This window comes from Triplophysa rosa, linkage group LG1 (genome assembly GCF_024868665.1).
Source record: "Triplophysa rosa linkage group LG1, Trosa_1v2, whole genome shotgun sequence".
NCBI classification, from domain to species: Eukaryota; Metazoa; Chordata; class Actinopteri; order Cypriniformes; family Nemacheilidae; genus Triplophysa; species Triplophysa rosa.
Window position 1 is genome coordinate 17,567,799 of NC_079890.1, and position 12,906 is coordinate 17,580,704.

At 40.9% G+C, this 12,906-nt stretch overlaps 1 protein-coding gene across 1 annotated transcript in view; it reads right to left on the bottom strand.

Moving 5' to 3' along the window:
- igdcc4 (immunoglobulin superfamily, DCC subclass, member 4) overlaps window positions 1–11,956 on the bottom strand; it is a 97,064-nt gene extending 85,108 nt beyond the window's left edge. Inside the window, exon 1 of the mRNA XM_057341861.1 lies at window positions 11,594–11,956. Coding sequence (XP_057197844.1) covers window positions 11,594–11,660 — 67 coding nt within the window. The 5' untranslated portion in view covers window positions 11,661–11,956. The remainder of the gene's footprint in view (window positions 1–11,593) is intronic.
- Between the last annotated feature and the right edge of the window lie 950 nt (window positions 11,957–12,906).

A 12,906-nucleotide genomic window follows, 5' to 3' on the forward strand; every position in this document is an offset into this window, starting at 1 on the left:
CCAGAATTCACGGTGGCATATTCCCGTTTCACAGATGTTGTTTGCACGGTGTTCCCTCACAGGAGGCGTGAGTTCGGTGACTATCTCACCATAGTCGCGGAGCTCGCGCTTTCCTACGAGGGGGCACATTTTTATACTTACCACAAGATTTTTTCAGCAAAATGCGCAATCAGGGTGGCTCACTGGAACCAGTGCCCCCCACTGAGCTTCACAACAGGGTGTTTTTGGGCTGTCAAAATCTCTTGCGCGGTGTGCCGCTCAGTGGCACACAGCACCACAGCCTGTCCCCTGGTCACTCCCGCCATTCACCCTTGCAAGACCTCGCCTCCCCCTGTCTCCACCGCTCACGTTCCACGCCTGCCAAATTTTCGTTACATTAACATGACATCTAGCAAGCCATCACTCTGATTAAATTGGCTGGACGTGGCGCCTGACTAGCCAAAGTCGACATCATCTCCACATTTAAAGTCATGCCGATACACCCAAACTTTTGGCACCTATTCTGCTTCCGTTGGCATGAGGAATTCTATTTTTCCGTCCGCCTCACCTTCAGATGCAGAAGCAGCCCAAAGATTTTCGATATGTTGTCAGAGGCAATCTGTTGGATTCTCTCTAACAACTACGCTATTCCTCACCTCATCCACCTACTAGACGATTTTTTAATCATCTCGCCGCCCCGAATCTGTCCCAGCCGCACATCTTTCTAAAGTCCAAGAAGTCTTCGCGAAGCTCGGCATCCCTCTCTCATGCGAAAAAATTGAGGGACCCAGCACGTCCATCGAATTTCTAGGCATTAAGCTCGATACGCTCAAATTCCAGGCTTTTTTGCCCAAGGAAAAGATCGATAGGACGATTTTGATCGCTTCCTCCCCTCATAGACACCCCGCACTGCTCCAAACGCGAGCTACTATCAATTCTCAGTCACCTGAACTTCACGATGCGCATCATCCCGCAAGGTCGACCGTTCGTTACGCATCTCCTCTCCCTCGCATCCACCGCTCACGCACTATAGGATTTAATCCATCTAACCAGCTCATGCAGCTACGAGCTCAGTTTATGGATCAAATTACTCAAACAATGGAATGGAGTGTCTTTTTTTTTCAACGACGTGGTCTCTCTCCCCGTCGACATCCGTTTATTTACCAACGCAGCTTCTTCCGTAAGTTTCGGGGGATTTTACCAAGGCCGCTGGTCATGTACACATGGTCCCCCAGCTAACAAGTTTACCGCAGCCTCTCGCGTCATCAGCACCTTTCGAGCTCTACCCACTAGTCGTAGCGGCCTATTTATTGGGAAAAAATGGTCCACCTCCAGCATCATGGTCCATTGCGACAACGAAGCAACGGTGCATTGCATCAGCAAAGGTCGCTCCCATTCACCCGCCTTAATACCTTTTCTCAGACGCCTAATCTGGATCTCAGCTTGCGACCAGTTCATTCTGATGGCCAATCACGTCCCTGGGTCCAAAAACTAGATAGCTGACGCCTTTTCCCGTTTTTCATTCCAGAAATTCAGGTTGTTGGCGCCGGACGCAGACCCTCTACCAACGCCCGTCCCTCCCTATTCGGAATTGATCTTCAATTGAACCACCCTTTAAAAGCCCTGCTAGATGCCTCCCTCAATTCCATCATTCCACCCTGCCCAGCCATAGCCAGCTCCCAAGCATCCATGCTTATCAAAGGCATCCAGAGAGCCCAACCCACCCACCCAGACACCCAGAAAACCCATCAGCATAGAAGTTCTGACAAAATGCATTACCACCCTCTGCAGAGGCTATCACACTGCACACACACTCGATGCCATGTTCATCCTAGCTTTCTTCAGATTTCTCAGAGGCTCGGAAATCACGTCCAACTTCGATCCCTCAGTTCACCCTACCATTTCGGATCTATCAGTGCTCGATTCAGAAACCATCTCATTTTTAATCAAACGAAGCAAGACTGATCAGGCCAGGAGAGGCCATTTCATCTATATCTTCAATCTCCAATCTAGCCTTATCAAACCCTCTTAGCCTACCTCCGCTTCTGACGATCACAAGTTAATTCTCCATCCGACCCCCTCTTCGCAGATGACTTAAATCACACTACTACACGCTTCTTTTTCCAAATACATCTAAAATCCATGCTTCCATCTCTGCCGCAGCAGACTCAACCTCCAGAAACTCAACCTCACCACTGCAATGTCGCTCCTTACGGGGGCATGCACCTCTACACTTTACCGCTCAGCAGGCACCTTTTAGCAGGACCTACACCTCAGCAGGAACCCACATCACCACCCACTCAGCGCTATTCGCTCCCGCAAGAGCACGCACCAACTCTCCATCCCCACGCTCCAGAATATCCTACATCACCAATTTAACAGCATCAGCCGCCCTGCAAGGGCCAGTTCTCGATCCACGACCGCAGCAGTCTCCCCGCTTGCAAGAGCCCCACACATCTGGATGCCACAGCAGCACTCGCACCATCAGGGTCTGCACGACCCCCAGGCCCCATGGCGAACGCAAGCCATCATCCAGGAAGCCTCGCGTTTTGGGGGTAGTATGCGCTACCCGGCTGCTGTCCAGCGTTTCCCTGCACTTTTGGGGTGAGCTCTGGGTTCGGGCCGTTTCTGAGCTCGGTGCACTCGCCCCTATCGGGGAGAGAGTGTTCCGGGTTCAGAAGGAACCGGCGAGCTTGGAGCCCGCTCCCCGGACAGCACGCCAAATACCTTACCTACCCCTGCTATCATTATTATCTGCACAGGCGAACTCGTGAAATTATGTTTTATTAACAAACTTCGGGAGAAGCCGGAGCATATAATCAAACTCGGCTGGTTCGCTATCAGCAATCACGACATCTACCCTATCAGCTCAAGCGAGCCTTCTCATAAATAGTCCAGAAATCTTACCATCTCTACAAGTAATTCAACATCCCTCCACCTCCCCGGCTCCTCTCCCCTAACTCGCTTTCTCCAGCAGGACCCCGGGGTGAGCTCTGGGTTCGGGCCGTTTCCGAGCTCGGTGCACTCGCCCCTATCGGGGGGGAAGAGTGTTCCGGGTTCAGAAGGAACCGGCGAGCTCGGAGCCCGCTCCCCGGACAGCATGCCAAATACGCATACCTTACCTACTCCTGCTATCATTATTATCTGCACAGGCGAACTCGTGAATATATGCGTCAGTGCATACATGTGTGAGAGTCGTGTGAAGCGGGGTCTATTCCTCATGATGACGCTGGTTGGGTCATACGATCGCATTCCTTCCATTCCATGCTGCTGTCCACTCAGTCACATGACTGCACAGGAGGGCTCAAAGTAGGGTGGCGAGGCATGCCTCATGACAAGTAACACGAAGGAAGATTAAGAATGCGGACACACACCAACATCCAAACCACTTACAAGGATTTTTCTGTTAATTAAAAGAAGTATTAAACATGTCAGATAAAGACTGCAATAAAATTCTTAGCTGGCAAAGAGGTTGTGACAAGGGAGTCAACCTCTAATACAAACGCAACTATTTTTATAGACTGAGTTTTATCCAATGTATGAGAAGACGGCAGTGATTCAGTCATCGAGGCTGCGACATCTGTCAGTAGATCCTCTCATGTAAACATCGTAAATTGTGTGGCTTTGAAACTGTGTTTAGCCTATAGGTTGTGGTTAGGGTATTAAAATAAAAATTGCAAATCATGAAAATGCATTAATTAACAGCAATACATTTTAAAAGAGAAACTCTTTTTCATTATTTGTTTGTTCTTTATTCCTTTAGTTTTCTATTTTTGAGAAGATCTTCAAAGTGTACAACATTATAACTCTATGTCTGATCTGTGCTCGAAATTTAAAGAGACAGTGAACCTTAAATTGAAATAGTTTGTTATATAACATTTTATCTATGCCTTAATTATGTTGTACAGTAGTTCGAATGGACTAAGTAACAAATTATTTTTATAGGCTAAAAAAATATATAAAAATGTTTTCATTCTGTTATTATATCACAGTTTCGCGCTACGGTGTCCCACATTGTCCCACACAAACGGATTACCTGTCCCATATTTGGTTTGTTGGGTGGTGGTCACCCTAGAATGCAGTGATGCATTAAAGTTTGACTGTGCACCTTAAATATGACAAGCCTGGTTAAAAATACATTTCTGATTTTTAAAATCCCAAGAAATCACATATAAAATATACGGAGAAAAGCCTCGAATGAAGGTAATTCAAAGACGTCTCATTATTGTGGCAGACTAGCAAACACATTAAAAAGACATTAGAGAAAGTAGCTTTAGGAGTCAATGTGCTGTTTGTTTTATTTCCATATTGCTGAACATGAGCCTATCGCTGGCCTAGAGCCCACAACAATCCATTTTGCAATCGAGTTTTTAATCGGTAAGAGATATGCTTTTCATTAAAGTCCCTTAAGGATAAATCCATCCACTCGGTGGCTATAATGGGCACGCACTTGAACAGCTATTTCCAGTCATGATAGTACAACTCTATCTACTTGAATGAAAAAGACCAAACCCCTTAACCTACCGGGCAAAATTATGTTCTACCAAAATTAAAATCTGGAAAAATATCTTAAAAAATCTGCATTAAAAAAAAACTTCTTTAATTTAAATTATGCATAAAAAGCCCCATGTCTTCCATTCAGCTGCGGGAAAATCCGAATTTACTATTCATAGCTGTGTTTAGGTAAAATGTTTATTTTTGTTTCATTCTGTGAGCTACTAACAATATTTCCACTCCATTCTCCCAAATGTAAAAAATATATATTGTTTCTATTTGCATTTATTTTCAGAAAATGTAAACTGGAGAAACAGGTCAAAATAACAGAAAAGTTATTTAACACTCTTTTTCAGACATCAGACTTTTATGTAATAACCTAGATTTTTATCACAGTTTTCATGTGTCGTTGACTTTATGTGACTCCTGAGGTTTGATATTGTTGAAATTTAACAGACACTGTACTGGAATGACCACAATACATCTAGGAATGAAGATTAAATGAAAATTTGGAATGGTCTCTTCATTTTTTCCACTGCTGTATATATACAGTATGTCCAAATTGTGTGTCTCAACTATATAATTCTGTCTTCCATTTTTTAATGCAAAAATGTATCCAGCGTGAACTGTTCCTTAAGTATTCTGCACTGACTTCTCTCAGTAAGTGTGGTCTGTCGAGATACATTGCCTGTAGTCACAGCTGAGGCGGTACTTCAATCTTTAATTGCTTTTAACATGAAAATACCTCATTACATAATTTACATACAAAGGCAAGGAGCATGACTAATTGCATTAACATTTGAAATGTTAAATAGTCATCCATAATTTGTTATTTTAGGGCTATCCCACATTTTTTCATAAGAGAATTTTAAGACAAATGAAAAATCACCTTTGCTACTGATGATTTACATGGGCAATACTTCTAAGTATCCATTAACGTTGCTTATTCTTCTAGCGCCTATGTCTTGCATTATGTCCATCTTTTCATCCCCATCGCCATTTGACCCTTCTGAGGGTCTATCTCTGGTCGAGTCACATGCTGATAGATTTTGACAGCTGTTATCCAGGTCACAGTATCCCTGAAGTCCATGTGTACAAATGCTGAATTCAAATAGCCATTGCAACACAGAACACTGAGAACTACTATCATCTTTGTTTAGGCCTATATGACTCCATACATCAGTTGGTGGATTCCTATTGAACTTTTGGCATGTGATAAATAAATTATCAATTATATAACACATGTGCAACTTTTTCATTTGGCATCAACTCAAATACTGTCAAGTGTCACTAGTTAAAACATTAAAGACATTAAAGAGATCAATGAAGAGATCTGTCAACCATTTCCAGGGTCAACCTGCGGAAGACCTTTGTAAAGACTGACAGGAAGTAGGATAATGAATAATTTCCTTGTACAAGCCACATTTCCTTCTACTGAAAATGATTCACCTCACCACTGACCAGCAACAGCAAATTACATGGAGGCTTAAATTAGTTTCTAAACAACCACATAGACCCAAACCAAAAAGTATACCAAGTAATACAAAAACATATGAACTATCATATTCCACTCAACCAGCTTCAACCGACTGTAAAACAACTAAAAAACTAAATAAGGAATAAAGAAAATTTCATGACACATGATATTTAATCAGTGGTGGACAGTAACGAAGTAAATTTACCTGAGTACTGTACTTAAGTACACTTTTTGAGTATCTGTACTTTACTTGAGTATTATTTTTTCTGAGTACTTGTATTTTAACTTCACTACATTTGAAAGACAAATATCATACTTTTTACTCCACTACATTTATAAAAAGGTCCAAAAGTAGAAAATGGTTTCTATGCAGCGGGTTTCCTGTGTGCGCGATTTATCTGGCTTGCGATCTGCCAGGACCTTTTACTGTTGCCAAGTATTTCAGTTTTTCTATGCTCGCGGTTTTCCGGCAAGCTTTGAATAGCCATTTGGCAGATTTTTTTTACGCAAATCTGGCAACTCTGGGATCTTCCCCGCTAAACTAATGTAAACGTAGGCGCTGCTACACCGTTGATAGCGCTCTAAAAAGGCAAATAGAACAATAAAAAACGAAAAAGGCACATGTTAAAGTGTGGTGTAATCATCTGTGGGTTACGATCAGAACAGAGATCGTAGAAACATTGTCATGAAAATGATCGGCATAACGGCTAAATGGTAAATAAGCATCACATACACCTTGAGCTACACGTGCGTGTTAACTTCTGATCTAACGTTACTGCTATATCATTTAAAGCGATTTGGAAAATGAATGATGTTTTCACTGAAGTAACTATAGTTGAAGTATTCCTGTTGAAATGAAAACAATAGAACCCTGCCCAAAATACAACATAAAATGTAATGGATGTAATGGTTATAATGGGAATTGTACTATGGATACTTGTTGTCTACTTGTATGTGATGTATTCTATTGATGGGATGGTAAATCCTATTGGAATAAAACCCAAAACACACTACAAAGAGGAATTTAATTTAAAAATCTCATTCTAATTAAAAAAATCATTGTTTTTTTCAGCAGGGATGGTATTTGCAGTAAAACCACAGTATCCACATATTTACCATTTTCTATATATAGGAACCATACTCCAATTAATAATCTTTAGTAAAACCACAGCAACTAAACATTTAGGCCCGGTTTCACAGACAAGGCTTAAGGCTACCAGACTAAAATGAATGTGTGACCTGTCTTAAATGAATATAACTTGCACAGAAATATCTTAAAATATAACAGTGCCATTGTTTTGTCTCGAGATGCACACCAGTAATGTATTCTTCTGAAGCATTTTTATAAAAGCGACATAAATATCTTGATTTAACTAAGGCATAGTCCTGGCTTAAGCTAAGCCGTGTCTGTGAAACCGGGCCATAATGAACATAGTTTCATTATACTAGCTATAGTTTATGTTTGTAGTTAAATTATGGTAATACAAATGGTAATAAATCCAACAAACACATGGCTTCTACACTTTACTATTTACAAGAACCTTACTACTTACTTGTAAATTGCTGCTAAAACTGGTAAAGGGAATATACAAAATAAAAGAACACTGCTCATAAATACATATGGGCCTAGGGGGCTAATGAGGATAATTAGGCTAAATGATCATACAGGATTATATCTGAACTAAACATATATGTGCTAAACATATAAAGCTCTTAAAGGAGTTGCTCACTGCAAAATTTTCCCCCATTGACTTTCCATAGTAGGAATAAAAACGACTATGGAAAGTCAATGGCGGCAAATGTTGAAGTGAACTACTCCTTTAATACAACTGATACTGTGAGCTACTCAGTGTATTCAGTAGGTTGCTTCAGATGCATAAGGTATACGACAATAAAACAGTGCACAACTGACATAAAGGAAATTTACTTTTAATACTTGAGTACTTTTAAAAGCACGTACTTCTGTACTTTTACTTAAGTAAGAATCTGTCTTTACAACTTTTACTTGTAGTGGAGTAATATTTGACCAGTAGTATCTGTACTTTCACTCAAGTAAGGAAGTTGTGTACTTCGTCCACCTCTGTATTTAATTCACATCTTCATTGTGTTTGTTAGCAAAACAAGGTGAATACATGTCAGATCTGTTATGACTGTTTTGTGAAGATTCTTTTTCAGCACTGGCAAGCCCTAGATGGATATAAAGGAGCAGAAAATGATGTGTGGTACTGCACCTGCCCTTCATTAATACTGAAAACGAGTTTTTTTATGAAATGTTTAAAGACTACGAAGCTACAAAATCACTATCATTATTTAAACACAACAATAACTTTGCCATAAGTGTAAATCAAAACATTAGAAGAGAGTACTGTATGAATGTCACTATATGCAAAATCCAACTACTGTACATGACTTGTGTTATTATAAATATAGTGATTTCAGAAGCATATTCTGCAGTTTGTGTAATTACTGCAAATCTAGTCATCACTCATAGAGGAATTAAACAATATTAAGACTTGGTAATGACGAGGCAAAACGAGGTCACGAAGTGATGCTTAATGGAGGTAATGGCAGAAATGCTGCAGCGGTGCTACAGAAAGATTACACAGCACATCTAGTGAAGGCTGAAAATAAATGCTATGGAGCACAAAAGATTAACCCTTTCCCTTCAGTGGTACAGGCTGTGATTAAAGGTTTGATTAACACAAGGTGGACGCCAGGTTCGAGCATAATGCTTGTGAGGCCACGTCACAGATATGAGGTAAAGTACACTGATAAATACATTGATTAATTGGTAGTAGATTAGTTATCTGCAAAAATCAACACTGACAGTTGTTTTTCCTCTGTGCTCTTCCATTGCCGCAACTCACTTGATTTTCTTTCATTCGCAAAACACAAAAGAAGATATTCTGAAAAATGTTGGTAACCAAAACCTTTGCTCCCCATTGACTTCTATTGTATGGACACAAAACCAATGCAAGTCAATGGGGACCAGCGGTTTTCTATTACAAACATTTTTCAAAATATCTTCTTTTGTGTTCTGCAGAAGAAAGGCAGTCACACAGGTTTGAAATGACAAGAGCGCATGTAAATAATGACAGAATTTTCATATCGAAGGTGAACTATTCCTTTAAGTGAATGGGATCAGCGTTCAAAGCTCAACATTGGTGTTTCATTAACATTATTGATTTTCAAAACTTTTATCTGTCCATTTCCCCACCTTAGTTATCGCCATCTGCAAAATCCACAATGGGTCGACCTATAGTGCCAGCAGCCAGACCATGTAAAACATGATCTCTGACCTCTCAACTCACCTCAAGTTTTCTTTTTTTGGTGAATCTCTGAAAGCAGGCAGCTGCATACAGACTTGTTGAGGAACAGTGGAATGTTAGATAACACAGCGGGAGGCTTTCTATGAGGACGCAAAACATCAGCTGGTGCTTTTAAAGCAGAGAAGTGTCGTCTCCTAAGAGCATCCTCACAGCACACAACACACCGCACCAGTACTCAGCTATTCACCATAAGTTCACTGAGGTTCTTGTATATTTGTATGGTATGATGTGATTTTTCTCATGAAAATCGAAGTGTTCAGTTTATGGATCTTAAGAGTAGGACAAAGAGAGAAACTGCCACAACGCAAACCACAACCACACTGGGGGGGGGCTAGACCCCTTTAGTTTCATGTCCGGACCCCCGAGCTTTATGATTGCTTCTATATATGCATCCCTCACTGGCCCCCTCATTCTGAGATAGGAGCCCCCGAAAATAAAATTGTGGCCTCGTGACTGCCCTAACTAGTGAGTACCATCTACAGTTACAAGTGTAAGTGTGTATGCCAACATTAATTTATCTTTTCTCTTGTCATATTCGTAAGCATATTCGTAAACATTTATATTGTTTTAATAAGCATTGCTTTGGCAATACTGTACTGCAATCATGCCAATAAAGCTTGTTTTCAGTTTAAGAGAGAGAGAGAGAGAGAGAGAGAGAGAGAGAGAGAGAGACGGTTCACCCCAAATTATCCACATTCTCCAGTATCACTTACCATTCTGAATTCCCACAACAACACACACTCAAACAACTTCCTCTCTGTAAAGCTGGCACACAGTCTCGGGGAAGCCCACACTACTCAGAAGAGGGGCTCATCATTTTCTAGTTTTAATATCTGCCAAGTTTAATTTTGCAAAGACACCTGCCTGTAATTTTTTTAAGTGAACCACTATTTCAGGTGCGTTTCGGCGAGACTAAACTTTAGAAAGGTAAATGTTGAAGACTGAGTATGTCTATCATTAACCAAGTCACATGGGAACAAAAACAAACCTCCTACAGTGGGAACAGAAAGTTATTTCATGAAACGACCAGGCATAATCTACACAGGTGTACAGTAGCATGCAAATCTGCACATTATCTCAAACTATTTAACAAATATAGTCAAACGCCTCGCATACATTGTAGTACAGTACATCCTGCACACTGTCAATTTAAGATTGACGTGAAAAACTTAAATTAAAACAAAAAGACCTGTGTAGACTTCATAAGAGATCTGTCTACACAGGTCTAAGTTTTTGACGTTAATTAAAAGAAAATCAGAGAAAATGTCAAATACATAAAGGCTATTTTTCTGACTAAAGTAAAGCTACCCCTTTGCACGTCGTATATTTTCCTGAAATTGATCACAAGTAAGTCCCGCCCCACTGTAAATAACCTCTCTTGCTACAGCACAGGGTTTAAACGCGCGTGCACGCAGCTAAAACACCGCGTTTTGACCGCTGCGCTTGCCATTGCTCACAACGGACAGCAGTAAGGGCATTGGTTTATGCCAGGAGGTGCCCATGTGTTTCGGTGCTGCTCTTTGTTATGTAAATAAGGTGCATGTCTGTGGATAAATCGTCCTGACCACTCCCCAGTCCCACTCCTGTTTCCTCCAGCGCCTGTGACTGAATTAAAGTCACCGATTCCGCCCTGAGGCTACTGCATCCTTCCGCTATATCTTCACTTTCATGACATTCATTTAATAGAAATATATGACATAACTTATATTATTTCCTAGGTATTATACAGTCAAAGAAACACGCACTACATTAAGCGCTGATTTTGCAAACTCGTATGTCAATGATTTCATTTGAATGTCAGAGTACATGTAAAAACTAATGGCAACAGAAGCGCGTTATCTAGTTCATGTATGTTGACTATTTGTCTCTATTTCAAAGTCCAAATATCTTCTTCCAGAGGATATGAACCTGTCCTACATTCCCAAACTAAAGCCCCCCAACTATATCCGCCAATCTGAGCAAACATTACCACTTCATGTGCCTTGATATATTTTTGTTAATCTAACGCTGCTGTCGTTTTTACCAACATGGTTATTAATACCACTAGCTATTGTGATTGAGCGCAGAATACTATTAGCAAAAGTGCCGTTCAGATTTGGTTTCATCGTGACCAAAAAGTTAAACTAGCAAACATCTTGCAATTCAGTGTTTTTAATTTAAAAAGAGAAGAAAGTAAAGCGCCGCAACAAGCAAGGTGCAAGATTTCTCTCTCAGCAGTCTCACATGTCCTGACAGATACAAAGAAACACGTTCGTTCTTACCAAACACACGCAACTTAAAGCGCAATACAGACGTTATGTACAGCTGGTATTACCTTGCACGGATAGTCCACAGTAACCCAGAGAAAGTAGACAGAAGAACCAGATATTCTCCACCGCCATGTACAGCTTTTGATTTCCAGCAGTAGCGGGGTAAAGCAGTAGTGTGCTTTATATGACCGCTATAGCTACATGCATACAATGGAATCCGGATTAAATCGCTTCTGATTTCAGTGGTTGCGCGTAATTTCACTTATATCCCTGCAACGCGCTTTCCCCTACCTATAAACACAACGTGCTCGCATTAGTCGGGGAAGAGTCGTCGTGTCTCTCGGCGCCTCATCGCCATGTTGTGTCCAAATGTTAAGTGTGCGATAGTGTGTGTTAGGTCTCTTTACACACAAACGCGCGCACACACACACACACACACACACACACACAAGCGAGTCCCGCTTATACTGTAGGTGTCCACTGGAGCTGCATGAAACGCTGCCAGTATCCTCACACACCCCCTTTCCATGTTACACATGCTTGTTTCCTGCAACCTGCAGACGCGCTGCGCCAAACGCACGCTTCAACGACGCAAAACATATGTTGCGCTACACTGAGCTTCATTTGAATTATTAGAAATATGCCTTCACCGTATAATGTGCTAATGTATTGCTCGCACGCCCCACTTATTTATTCACAGTCCATCTCGTGTTTGTATATTTCTGTCAAATGTGTTATTAAAACTTTCATATTAATGTTTGACCATAGGACGCACTAGTATGTGTCATTATAAAAGAGTAAAGTTAGACTAGTAATGTGCACAAAATGAACTTGTTTGGTCATAAGCAAGTGGTAGATTTTCTTGTGCACACATTCACAAGGTATGGGTTGCAAGAACCTTATATGACCTTCAAAGGGGCTGGGAGAAATTTCCCTCTCTTGGTGTCTGAGCTGAGGGGGTGAGAGATCACATGTGCATCCGTGTCATGTGCTCCAACAGGCTGATGATCCCACATCGCCTGGACACTGACACTGCCATGTGTACGGGACACCCACTGGCTTCCAGCTGGGGTCATCTTAACAATGCAGACTCACAGGAGACAGAAGGTATAAGACTCAACTGAATATGCCTGACAGTGTGTGTCCACATGCTCTTCCAATTAAAATGTATTTAAGGAACATTATGTAAATTGTTGTTTTATATTTATTCTGTATTATAATGTTTATTCTTGATTTAACTAATTATTATTAATTGATTCTTGATTGAATAAATGTTGCTGATTTTTTATTGTAATATGTTGTGAATAGCAGAAAATTTGTGTCCATGTCCAGTCCTGGCTCTAAATGCTGCACATATGAGTAATTTTCTGTGTTTATT